Genomic DNA, 12765 nt, shown 5'->3' with positions numbered 1-12765 from the left:
ATCTCTCTCTCTCTCTCTCTCTCTCTCTCTCTCTCTCTCTCTCTCTCTCTCTCTCTCTCTCTCAGCAGTGGCCTCACCTGTTTTGTCTGCATCAGCGTTGTTGTTCTCCAGCTCTCCTGGGAAGGTTGGAGGGGCGCGGACAGGAGTTACTGCTTCAGGAGTGTCGAATTGACCCTCTGAGTCAGAGCTGTGGAAGCCAGAGACAGAGAGAGAGCGTGAACTTTCCAAAACATTCAAAACATGAGAAAGCAGGAGGAGAAAACTGAAGAGCAGTGCTCATAATCACTGGGACTATGCACTCATAAGCAAACGGCTTAATCAGTACTGTGAAACAACTGCATTACAATATGTACAATATGTGCAAGGACAAATGCAATTCTTTATTTCATGCCTCCTGCCAATCACTGCAGTTCAACTGCAGAGTGATGTTCCCTTCTGACAATGTTCTACTTTAGAGACCTAAAGGCGTAAAACTATCATAATTTTTTTATTTCTTTGATAAAAAAAGCAAAGATCTGAGAAAAATGATCATAAGGATGATACCACAAAAGAGCCTATGCTGTTTTGGATACAAATCTGAAGTGTACTGAATATAATCTTGAATATATACACATTTTAATATTGTAGCATCATGTACAAAGAGGACTTTAATGTGCCTTTTACAAGTCTCTACTATCCCCAATCCATCTATATTACACCTATATATACAAAAATATATATAAATACACCTAATACTCTTTCCTCTGATGTTGCATTGTGCTTCTGCACTATTTGAGTCATGACGGCACTAAAGAGAAAGAAAAAGATTAAGTAAAAGAAAGAGGAAGTAGGGCAGCCCGCTCTTTCCTGTCACATCTTTAGCACTATAGTGCATGAGACTGCACCATACAAACTATTCAATGTATAGGTGTGTATTTATCTTAAAATAAGCTGTGTACATTGCAACTGAATACAGTTGCAATGTCCTTTTCACAGACAACTTTCAACACTGGCTTGTGATTTCAAAATTGTAGAGCAGCAACAACTCAACAAATCAATTTGATCTGATCTCTTCTGTAAGCCACATACATCACAGCGCAGTTAGATATTGATGTGACTCTGGTTAGATAACTGCATGGATAGTAAACAAACAAGGATTTTGGCATTTAAGGTCGAGTGGTGATACATTATTTGGGTTAATAAAATGTTCCAAGTGTGGAAGACAGCACAAACTTTACTTGGAACAATGGCGAGGATAATATCAAAGCAGACACGAGGAGCAGAGAGAATAATAAGGCCATGATGCCTTGAGCATGTGTCAGGTTCGTGAGCAACGATTACATCACTAAACTAAACCGAACCTGACTGCAGTGCTGGAGTGGAGTGTTGTTTCTGTGAAGCCACAGACATGTGGATGTATTGTCAGTGAGGCTGAGAAAAACATTGTGATGGCCTCAACCTCAGGCACACCAAACATGTGTCAGCGCTGAACAACATAACATTTGATGCATCTGTATGTAAACAAAAAATGTTGATGCAGATAAACCAAAAAGTGTTAATTGTCCCCCTCTTTTCCTTCATATAATTAGAGATTCCTCAACCGACAGGTGGATACACATGACAACACGTGTGAAAATGCCCCCTCCTCCTGTTCAGACAATGTGAAGCAACACTGTGACAGAGTCTCAGGGCTCCAGCACAACACTTGCCTGCAGCCTTGAGATCTCTCCTCCTCCTCCTCTTCTTCTTCTTCCTCCTCCTCTCCAGGTTGTTCCCTCTCCTCGCTGGCCTCCTGCCCCTCTTCATCCTCCTCTCCCTCTCCCCCTCTCACCGCCGTCCACGTCCATTTGGCCCATGACACAGGTGACAGCCAAGACATCGCTCCTCTTTCCACGGAGGGGGGGTTCTTCCGCCCTCTTTTGACTCAAAGACTCACTGGAATGGTTTCCAGAACCCGACTGAACCTTTTCTGTGTGTTTCTTCCTCAGATTTCCACCCTGCCAACAGCTCTCACATCTTTCCACAGAGACGCTCTCTTCACACGAGTTGCTAGTTCCCCATGAAAGGAAGGAGACATTTCTCTTCCGCTCTGCTATTTGTATATTCTCCGTCCTACAATCACAAAGGCTTCAGCTGCTTTCTCTTATCCTCTCTTTTAATGTCTCCAGTCACGCTCCTTGTCCCCCTGCCTCTGTGGCAGAATACCACAGCTCTGATCAGCTGGGTTTCAAAATGCTGTTCTCCCTCTCTCCTCTGCTGAACACCCCCTCCCCAACCTCTCCCCTCCACCTCGGGCCCGTCCACGGACAAAAAACACAGCGGGGGAGGCAGGACGCGTGAAGCCCTAGAAGCGAATGCAGCTACTCCTCGCTCAACTAAATGACTTCCCCTGTGGTTGGAGAATGGTACGATCCTGTCAGGCCGCTCTTCCACTCTGAAGCAGAAGGAGGGAGTCAAAAAACAAACAGAAGGTGGAGGAGGAGCTGGACTGTTGGGGCTCCACATTTTATAGCCCAGAGAGAGGTTAGGAATGTTGGGCTAGATCTTTAAGCCTACAGGCTTAACGGTTTCTCCCATCCAGCGGCAGGCAGGCATGCACGACCAGGGGAACCAGTTCTGTTGCGTAGCCCCAGGAGATCTACCTGGCTGGATTCAATGTGTCTGCGGTAACAGTTCACACAGGGGAACATGGCCTTCAGTGCACTCATTAATTGATGGTAAAAACTAGTGCTGGGCAAGTTAACGCGTTAATTTCGCGTTAACGCATTCATTAATTAATGCCGACAATTATTTATTTTTTATTGAAAGACAAGAGACAATAGATATACATAACAAGAGGATGACAAGAACAGTGGGATAAAAACCAGCAAACATCCTATAGTCAGTCATTTTAGTGCACCTATATGCTGAAATTCACGGTAAACGCATTTAAACGGCACAGATCGGGAGCGAGCAAAGGACTTTGAAAGTTAGCGGAAAGATTAACGTGAGACAACATCCGGTTTCTTCAGATGAACATCCGGTTTTCAGAATAAGATGCCAACAAAGTATGAATTATATTCACATTAAGTATAAAACATGCTACCTGCATCTCGTGAACCAAATGTTATTGCCCTTTTGTTCATATAGCAGTACTTTTAAAATGAAAGTGCGCAATACACTACTTTTGAATTCATTATTGAACTTTGCCATAACAATGCGATTAATCGCAAAAAATCCATGCGATTAAATATTTTAATCGTTGCCCAGCACTAGTAAAAACCCATTGTTGCATCTGACACAGGTACATGTTGTTGAGGAAAAGAAAGCGTCACATGACTCAGGATGTGTGTATGAAATACTTCAACAGTATTACAGAGTGTTCTCTGAAATAACTGATGCTTCTAAAGCCACTCGTCACAACAACAGAGGACTTAGACCAAGAGACCAAGTTTATAGATAAACCTCAGATCACTGTTTAGAACCAAGGTTAAGCCAAAACACAGTCTCACGTCAAAACTCAGCTGCCAGCCTTTTAACAAATTCAGAAAATACAAGATCACTTTAGCCCTGCTCTGGCCTCCGTTTACTGGTTTTTATTCAGTTTTAGAATTGATTTTAAGATTGTGCTGATTATGTTAAAAGCACTTTATGGCCTTGCTCTTAGTTATGTTGCCTGATTGCTGCTCCCCTATATGAGCCAGCCTCAGATCCTCAAGCAGGGCTCTGCTGGCTGTTCCTGAGCCCCGACTCAAAACTAAAGGCGACCGGCTTTAGAGTTCAGTGTCACTCAAATTTGGAAATTCCTGCCGGCTAATCCAAGGCTTGGAGAATCAGACACATTTTGTAACATGTTGTATCTGGTCTATTTGTTTATTTCACATTTGTAAACTTATTATTTGGTTGCTGGGTATTTAATGCTATTTCATTTTCTTTACTTTTACCGGCCTGATTTTATTTAATTGTGTCGTGCTTTGTTACTCTGTTTTGAAAAGTGAATTATAAACTAAGTTTCTTCTTCTTCTTCTTCTTCTTCTTCTTATCATTATTATTAAAGTTGACTTGTATTTGAGCAAACAACAATAAGCAGGAGTTGTCATGTGAGTTTTCAAACCAAAATGAAACACATGTCAGAGCTTCAATGTGGCCACAGCTTCTGGGCTTTTTCAAGAACTCATGTATGGTATTTTTTACGTTTTTTATGTTTTGCTTGCCTTGTCATATAACATGCGAATGCATCCTCTGTGTATTGTTTTCTAATACTGGACTCCTCCCTCATGGTTTGGTTTGGCCACGCAGCAGCTAAACTCCTCCCAAATTCCAATGGAGGAGCAGAGACACACGTGCCTCAGTCAGGCTCAGAGTTTCCACATAGGACCAGAAAGGGAGGAGTTTGTCCTCTGCCCACGTATTTATGTCTGGGTCTGGAGGGGCTCGAGGCTGAGGTGAGGATGTAGGGAACCCCTGCCTGCATTGCTCATGTGCAAGTATTAGGATAGTTATGGAGAAGTACAACGAGATAATCACTGAAGCACAAGGATCAATTTGTGCCTTTATTCTAGGGTCAGTATAGAAAAAGAAATAAAAGCACCAGGCGGTCCTATTTTTGAAGCCACTGAGCCACAGTGGAGCCCCTCAGTAGCTCAGGCTCATTAGAAGGAAATATTACTGTTCCCAGATGTTGTCCTTGTCTATCTGGTTAATAGACAAAGCTACAACACATGAGAAAAAGGGAAGGTGTTATCATGGTGTGTTTTCTGCATGTAGAGGTTATTTGGACAATAAGTTGAGAGTGAAAAGGGCATTAAACTCTGTTTTTATGGATTCTCAGTTTATTCTAAATTGCTCCCTGCACCATAGTGAGGGGCCAGTAAAAACTCATGGTAGCCAGGGATAAGTGGGTTATATGAACATAAACTCATAACTTTTCATTGCCAGTGCTTTTTAACAAACACACTAAAGAAACTTGAGCTGAGCACCGCCATCATTTTCACTCCTTTAAAAACAAACTAGTAGTCACAGTAGATAGCTTTATGCTTGTTTTCTAGTCTAAAAATGGGACCAATAAACATCAGTAGGTAGCGTGAGACAGCTGTGCGTCTCCAGATAAAAGCCTACCCCATTCTACCACCACCACAGCTATTAGAGGTCCTGCCAAGGAGCCCGACACTCCACCAAAATCCAAATAGAACTCAAAGAGCTCAGATTTCAAACACAGTGGGAGGAACCCAAAAGCAATTTTGAGAAAACAGAAAGGAGGAAAACAACTCAGGCCTTCCGAGCCCATTGTGGATTTTTTTCTCAGCAACACAAATTCTGCCTGCACTCTGTACAAATGTGACTAATGACATATTTATGTCCAGTCTCCATGCCAAGCTCAAAGAACGAATCCAGTAACAATATTTTTCTGACAAAGTTTCCCTGTAACTTCACAGCTCAAGTGTCTGAAAGAATTCAGAGATAATATTTGCACAGTATCATACTTTAAATACACTCTCGCCATAAATAGAGACAATTTAACTTGCAGAGGACAATGGGGGGGATAAGTGCAGACACACATGGAGGAAGGAAGTGAATCAAAATGCGACTAGAAGAATACGTATGTGTGTGTTTGAGGAATAGATTAGGAAGAGGAAGGACAAATGGAGCCATTGACAGAGGGGATGTGTGCAACAATTAGCCCAAGTTAGCATACAGTAGTCCTGACTTTTTCCTTGTCACAACTGTGAGGGAAACTAAAATGTCTCTGACAGCAAATATGAACAGAGGTAAACTGAACAGTGTGAGAGGAACATTCATCAAATGGCAGCTAGAATACTTGCTGAAAACATTTGGCTTTGACTTCAAGTTGTGACCACATCCTGCCAGACATGAGTAACTACCTTCTCAGGTCAGAAAGTAGGCTACTGCTCATGCATATTATTTCCCCCCAGTTTCACTCTGAGCTGTCAAAAACCAGAATCAGTATGTTGCAGTGACATCTAGTGGTGAAAGTGCATAGTGGCACAGTGCACTTCAAAACGTAAGAACATTGCTGAAAATGCTGTTTACATATTCTGATAGCAATAAATATCATCAATTTAAATACTGAGTTAACGAAGGTCATAAACAAACATAAAACTAGCATATGGCATCTATTACGAGACACACCTTTAAACAGTGCAAACTCAATTTATATTCAACATGCTTAAAACTGCACACCAATACACTGGATGTACATTGTGATGACATCTATAGCTGTGCACTGATCAACTGTAAACAAGTTTATGATGATATGCACAGTCCATGAGTTATTATACGTTTTTTTAAAGCCTTTTGAGCTCAATTCACATCCACTGTAAAATGCTCAGTATTGAGCTGTCACTCCATGTCCACAATCAACAAGCAATTGGGCTCACTTCCTTACCGGTTAGAGGGGCTTTATGGTAACCTACATCTTTTCAAATAACTTTTCTATTAATTACCACAAACTTCTCTCATGAACTACCAGAAAATCCTTTGCCTGGCTGGTAATCCAGGTTATTTTCCATGTAACATTATTCCCCTTCAGTTATTGATACAATACAAATAAATACATATTCCTGCAAATTCCCTAAGACCCTGAACAACCTTATAACAAGAACCTCTAAAATTAAAAAATCTAAACATTTGAATGTTTAACATGCTGCACCAAAATCAAGATAATTAGCATGTCAGCATACAGGCATTTTCTGCTTTCTAGAGTCAGCTGTTCTCTAGTATCAGCTGGAGGAAGACTGTCCAATCCTTTATATTTATTATTGTTGACTGCACTAACATGAAAACTGAGAGCAGACTGTATGCTGTTTTCTACCTAAGTAAAATATGTTGCTGTAAAGACCATAAATCAGAGATTGCAAAGTAAAGAGACGCTAAGATATGATCATTTGATATAATATATATATATATATATATACAGTATATGCCTGTTAGTTTTTACTGGTAACGTTAAGCTATGAAATTAGTTTTTGTCGAAAGTGTGGCAGTAAAGTTCTTCGAGATACGTGGTCACATTTGAAAAAAAGGAGAAGAAGTCCGCCAAACCCGAAGAAGAAGTACTTCCGTTGTACGGCATAGTTAGCTAGTAGTAAATGGCGGTTGTGAAAACAGGGTGGACAGTAAACATTACCACGGTTATAACTGTAACTGTCTCATTATCATCAAAAACATGTACTCGAGTGTGTCGGAAACACGGGATAGTTACAAAATGTCTATTTTCAACTTTCAGATCGGTTCATGTGTCGCGCTGACAGGAAAGTCACTGAAAAAGAGCCGAAAACGACGCAAACGGTAAGTGCAGCTATGAAGACGGAGCTAACGCTAGGTTAGCACAGTTAGGGTCATCAGGTAGTTAGTTAACGTTAACAGTTTATGTGCTTGCTTAGCAGTAGTATGGTGCTGAACAATATATAGGTAGTACACCGTACTGTCTATTGTATCTTTGGGGAAAAAAATTAACTAGCAACTTCCAGAAACAGAAATGCTAGACGAGCTAGCGCTAGCTTCAACTGTAGCTAATGTTCGGAGGCAGCTTTCCTTAAACGTTACAAGTTACAAAGTCGATTGTTAACGTCTTTTAGTTGAACTAATGGAGAACGAAAATGGAGAAAAGGACACGGAGTCTGAAGAGACTGAGCTCCGTCTCAAAGTGGAGTCGTTGAAGCGGGAGCTCCACGACTGCAGAGCCGAGCTGACCAAGTTACAGAAACAACTGAACCAGTCCGACAGACTGCAGAGGAGCACCGAGAGCTACAACGAGGACCTGAGGAAACAGGTCAGTGCATCACAATGACCTGTGTACAGGTGGTCTTTATTTAAGCTGGTCCACATCTGATGTACAGGTGGTCTTTATTTAAGGTGGTCCACTGGTCTGATTTTGTTAAGCCCCCTGTAACTTAAAGAATGTCTGCCACTTGAAATGATTTAAAATGTATTTTTTCAGGTTGACCAGCTGAGCGCAGAGATCCATGAGCGGAAGATGAAAAATAAAGACAGAGTCGACAGTGAAACTCAGACTGAAGAATATGTATGGACTGAAACAGGTGTGTTCATTTAGCATTTGCATTAAATAAAACATTTCCGTTTGTCAGAAAGCGAGTAAACTATTCCAACATGTTTTCAATATTCCTCAGATTATTACAACTACTACTATGGAGGCCACTCTCAGAACCCGGAGGCTTCAGACACTAAGGACGGCCTGAACAACACAGTAGCAGCCGAGGATGAAGCTCATGGCAGCGAGGCAACAGAGGTTTCCACACCAACTGAAGCAGTTAATGCTAATGCTAACCCTGACGACAGTGTTGCAGTCACAACAGAGGTTTGTTTTATTAAAAAGTTACTTAAAGTAGAGGTAATGGTTTCTTTCTTCGTGATTTAAAGATCATTATTAGAATTGGAATGGATGTTTCAACTAATCGATTAATGGGCTGATTGTATCAACCCTAATCCCAAATCCTGTACTGTGATGTTGATATGAATTAATACATTTAATTTATACATTAAATTATGACTAATAAATGGCATTGTCTCTTTCAGGAGGGTAATGGAGGATCCATAGCCGATATGTTGAGGGCTACTGCTGAAGAGGCTATGACACAAACTGGCTTTGTCTTTGATGAGACTACTGGGATGTACTATGACCACAGCACAAGCTTCTACTACGACTCGGTTCGTCAAACGCACTTTCTTTTAGTAAAATTAAGTTGTCTATAGCATAATGAATTCAGCAGCATTGTGTACAAGTCCGCTTATCTTGTTTTTTTCTCTTCCTCAGGCCAGTCAGTTGTACTATGATGCCAACACGGGCATTTACTACTGCTTTGATGCAGAGAGTGGACGATACCAGTTTCATTCCAGGATTGAGGTGCCTGCTGTACAAACCGCTGCAGAGCCATGCCAAGACAAGAGCGCTGGTGAAAAGAAGAGTCGAAAGCTCAAGAAAGGGTCCAAGAAAACATCCCACCAGGATGATAAGGTATGTAACACCTGGATCTGTTATTGATGCACATTGATGCAACATAAATACATCTTAGTGGCTGACAGCTGGCTTTGGACTTTGTAGCTCCCCCTTAAAAACCTTGATGTTTCAAATACTCATGACTATTGGTTTCAGTCTTCAAATGCTTGTTTCGTTTGTATTAAGTTGAGGTTAGATGACTGAAAGATTATCCTCTGACCTAGGTGCAAGAGGTGGCTAACTCATTGGCTAAAATGAAGATTTCTTCTTACTGGAAGACTGCTTCCCACAGAGGTATGCCTTCAATTCCAAAGCAATTAAAACAAAATGTTTTAATTGCAAAGCAATTAAAACAAAATGTTCAAGATATTTTTAATAGATCCACCACTCATACAGTTCCACTGAAAGTGGCAGGTTCGGTTAGTCACAACAATACATTTTGAAAGATTTTGACTGTGATGTGATGATTCACAGTCTTGTGTCTATATCAAGCTCTAAAGTGAGTGAGGAGATTTTAACACAATCAATAATGTAATGGTAGTAACCCTACTGCTAATGATTACACTAGTGTAGTTTGGTGGAGGTCTATGGTGAATTGTCTTTGAAGACTGAAACCACACAATTAGTGGCAGACATGACCAGCAGAATGGGATCTACAAAGCCAGCTTGCCCTGTCAGTGAACTTCACTGGAGATGGTAATCTCACTGTTGACTGTCTGATGGCAGGAACTCACATTTGATGAGGTAAAGTTGGAAGATGAAGAAACCGAGTGGGTTGAAAGGCAATCAACTAAGAGGACCACAAAACTGAAACGAAAGTCTCGCAGTCCAGACGTGGCTCCACGAAGAAAACACTCTTCCAAACGCAGAGCGGAGAGCGACAAAACTTCATCAAAGAGGAAGAAGCAGAAAAGGGATTCACACGACGATGATAAGGATAGATCAAGGAGGAAGAGGAAGAAGGCCAAGTCAAAAAAAACGAAGAAGAAAAAGAGTCCGGCTCGGAGCGACGGCTCGGAGGGGAACAGTGAACCGGAAGAGGGTGAGATCACAGAGTCGGAGAGAGAGGAGTGGGAGACCACTCCCTCAGTCTCATCGTCTTCTAGCTCCAGCTCCAAGGAAAGCCCAGAGTCAGAGATGGAGACTCAGAGTCAAGGTGAGATGAAAAACAAGCCCAATTTAGAGGTTGTTCAAGGCACACGTCTAAAAAAAAACAAAAAAAAAAAAACGGGTCAATTAGTAAAAGCTTTTTAGATCCTCACCTGTCATTTGCGCCGAACACTTCAGCCTGTTGAGGCCGCCATGTTCCTTTCACAATGCAGCTGGTTTATTTTTCTTGTAGTAAAAGACATCTGGCCGCCCTGTGTACGAGTGACGGTGGTCAGATCCCCAGTGATGCAGGTGGGCACTCTCTTCATCATCACAGCCGACTCTCCAGCCACCATTGGCAGGTTTGTGATGTTTACTTACATCTGCACAAGGTAGGAAACTTTCGTACCAAAAAAAAAGTGAGTGCATGTTGTTGTAGAAGGGTTCGTTAGTCCTGAGGGTGCAGCACCAAAGACAGAATGACATGGCTTTAAGTGATGTCTCACTTTGTGAACATATGAGGAATGAATCTCTCAGTAAGTCATAAAGAAGACAACCTGCTGTCTTTCTGTTGCAGAGAGAAGGATATGGACCATGCAGTCCGAATACCAGAAATGGGAGTCAGCAAGGTACCCCCTCTCCAGTTTTATTTGTGTCCAGTGATCTTCATAAATAATTTGCGTATTTGATGTCCCTAACTGAACTGCGTTTGGGTTCCAGTTCCACGCAGAGGTGTACTTTGACCAAGAGCAGCAGAGCTACATGCTGGTGGACCAGGGAAGCCAAAATGGAACCGTCATTAACGGCAACAGGATCTTGCAGGTCGACATTTTGTCTCTCGTCTGTTTGCCTCTAAATAAAACGGTTAAAACTTCAACTGAGCAGTGACGTTATCAATGCTATGTTCTTTCTGCAGCCCAAAACCAAATGTGAGCCACATGCACTGATGCACGGCGATGAGGTGAAGATGGGAGAGACGGTGCTGTCTTTCCATATCCACTCGGGGACAGATACATGTGATGGCTGTGAGCCCGGTCAGGTGATGGCTCACCTCAGCAAGCACAGGAGAGAGGAGGCTACAGGTGAGCCAACTCAAGAGAAGCCACATCCACAGAACTACACTTTCTGTTTGTATAGAGTCATGAAACCGAAGTGATATTACAGTGATATGCTTTTTCATTGTTTAAACCTTTCCTCAAACAAAAGCTCTACATGTGATTGCACTCACTAGTTGGTGCTTTTTAACCATGTTAGAATACATGAGAAGAACATTATTAGAGTTTTCCTCTGTATTTTCCCGAAGGTCCTGCTCTCACCAAAGAGGATAAAGAAGCACTGAGACAAAAGGAGCTGAAGCAGATGAAGGCAAAATACGGCCTGCAGGTGAGTGTTATCAGGACTAGCAGCAGCCAGTTAAACTCTTCTTCTCTTTATGCCTCTCACTTCTCGGTTCTCTGTGCGTTTGCGTAAACAGAGTAGTGAGTATGAGGAGGCCAAAGCTCTGAGGAACCCCAGATACCAGGATCGAGCAGAGTCTCGGCGGCAGACGGTGGGCAGCGAGGGTGTTTTTCAACGAGACGATGCACCCGCTTCTGTTCATCGGTAAGTATATCCTCCTAGACTAATCACTAAAGAAGGGAACATAATGGATGGATTAGTAACCATATCATATGTCTCACTTGTGTTCTCAAAGGGAGATCAGCGAAGTCAATAAAGGACGGAAGATGCTGGAGAAGATGGGCTGGAAGAAAGGAGAGGGTCTGGGTAAAGAGGGAACTGGAATGAAAGACCCGGTAAGACAATCTGTTGTTTGCAGATTCTGTAATGAATAAAAAGTATTGCAAAGCAGCACAATGATTTGGTTTCTTTCTCAATCTTTTCTCTGTAGATTCAATTGAAAATGAGAAAGTCCCAGTCAGGTTTGGGGGCGGGTGGTGCTGTGTCGCTAGACTGCGCCTCTGTGACCAAATCTAAGTCCCAGAAGAACTGGGAGAAAGCACGCGAGAGATTTGCTGACTCGTGCCAGCCTGACATGCTGTCACCTAAAACTCAGAAGAACAAGTCACCCAAAGTCTGGGTCAAAGAAGAAGAGACTGAGACGACAGACGCACAAGCAAGTGTTGATACAAACAACCAAAGTTTGGAATAACTGATGTGTATCTCTCTACTGCCCGAACTATTTTCTACATGAGAAAGCATCGCTGAAGACCCCAGCAACCAATCAAATCTGAGCTGGTTTCCTCGTATGTCACCATCATTAGTCTGTCAGTTTGTACAACACTGACAACCGGTTGTCCACTGCTTCATTTGTAAATGTTGCCATCTGTGGTTGTAGAATGTTTTTTTTTTTCTTCGTAAGTGAACTGTGTGGAATGTTTACAGTCGACGAGCAGTGTTTGTCTGACGGTCCAGTGTGTCTGTAGTCCGACCTACAGAGGGCAGAGCTGCTGCTACACCTCCCACATCAAGGAGGACACGGATCGCCTCGAGCAAATATTGACACAGTGGAGCTATATTTGTCACAATCAGATCATGATTAAACAACTGGATCTGTAACTGATCATGTTAACTGCTTGGTGTCAAGTGTCCCAACAAATCAAAAAGAAGTGCTGCACATAAACATGTGAACATGCTCAGCCTTTTGGTTCTGTTTGATTCTTTGAGTATTATTCTCATTAGTGTGTTTACCCAAAAAAACACACACACACACACACACATACATATCCACGTACTGATGTAAA

General features: G+C 42.1%; 2 protein-coding genes across 5 annotated transcripts in view; one reads left to right on the top strand and one right to left on the bottom strand.

Moving 5' to 3' along the window:
• tacc1 (transforming, acidic coiled-coil containing protein 1) overlaps window positions 1–2530 on the bottom strand; it is a 14399-nt gene extending 11869 nt beyond the window's left edge. The window contains exons 1-2 of the mRNA XM_031843300.1: window positions 1689–2530; window positions 78–187 (exon numbers count right to left, since the gene is read on the bottom strand). Coding sequence (XP_031699160.1) covers window positions 78–187; window positions 1689–1858 — 280 coding nt within the window. The 5' untranslated portion in view covers window positions 1859–2530. The remainder of the gene's footprint in view (window positions 1–77; window positions 188–1688) is intronic.
• A 4504-nt stretch (window positions 2531–7034) lies between these two features.
• aggf1 (angiogenic factor with G patch and FHA domains 1) lies at window positions 7035–12660 on the top strand. 4 transcript variants are annotated; one of them, XM_031843278.1, is made up of 16 exons: window positions 7036–7118; window positions 7205–7266; window positions 7557–7750; window positions 7919–8018; window positions 8109–8296; window positions 8515–8646; window positions 8753–8953; window positions 9662–10091; window positions 10278–10386; window positions 10602–10653; window positions 10745–10846; window positions 10941–11106; window positions 11328–11407; window positions 11499–11626; window positions 11718–11817; window positions 11913–12660. In XM_031843278.1, exons 3-16 carry the CDS (start codon window positions 7565–7567, stop codon window positions 12171–12173), a joined length of 2235 nt encoding a protein of 744 aa, XP_031699138.1. In that variant the 5' UTR covers window positions 7036–7118; window positions 7205–7266; window positions 7557–7564; the 3' UTR covers window positions 12174–12660. The 4 variants fall into 4 exon arrangements, with proteins under 4 accessions (XP_031699118.1, XP_031699147.1, XP_031699129.1 ...); XM_031843258.1 differs by having other exon boundaries at window positions 7035–7266; XM_031843287.1 differs by lacking the exon at window positions 9662–10091 and adding an exon at window positions 9160–9229 and having other exon boundaries at window positions 7035–7266.
• The last annotated feature ends 105 nt before the right edge of the window (window positions 12661–12765 follow it).

Source organism: Anarrhichthys ocellatus, unplaced genomic scaffold (assembly GCF_004355925.1).
Source record: "Anarrhichthys ocellatus isolate YVR2014 unplaced genomic scaffold, GSC_Weel_1.0 scaffold1, whole genome shotgun sequence".
Classification (NCBI taxonomy): Eukaryota; Metazoa; Chordata; class Actinopteri; order Perciformes; family Anarhichadidae; genus Anarrhichthys; species Anarrhichthys ocellatus.
Note: the sequence above shows the minus strand (reverse complement) of the source record. Positions and strands in the feature narration are given on the sequence as shown.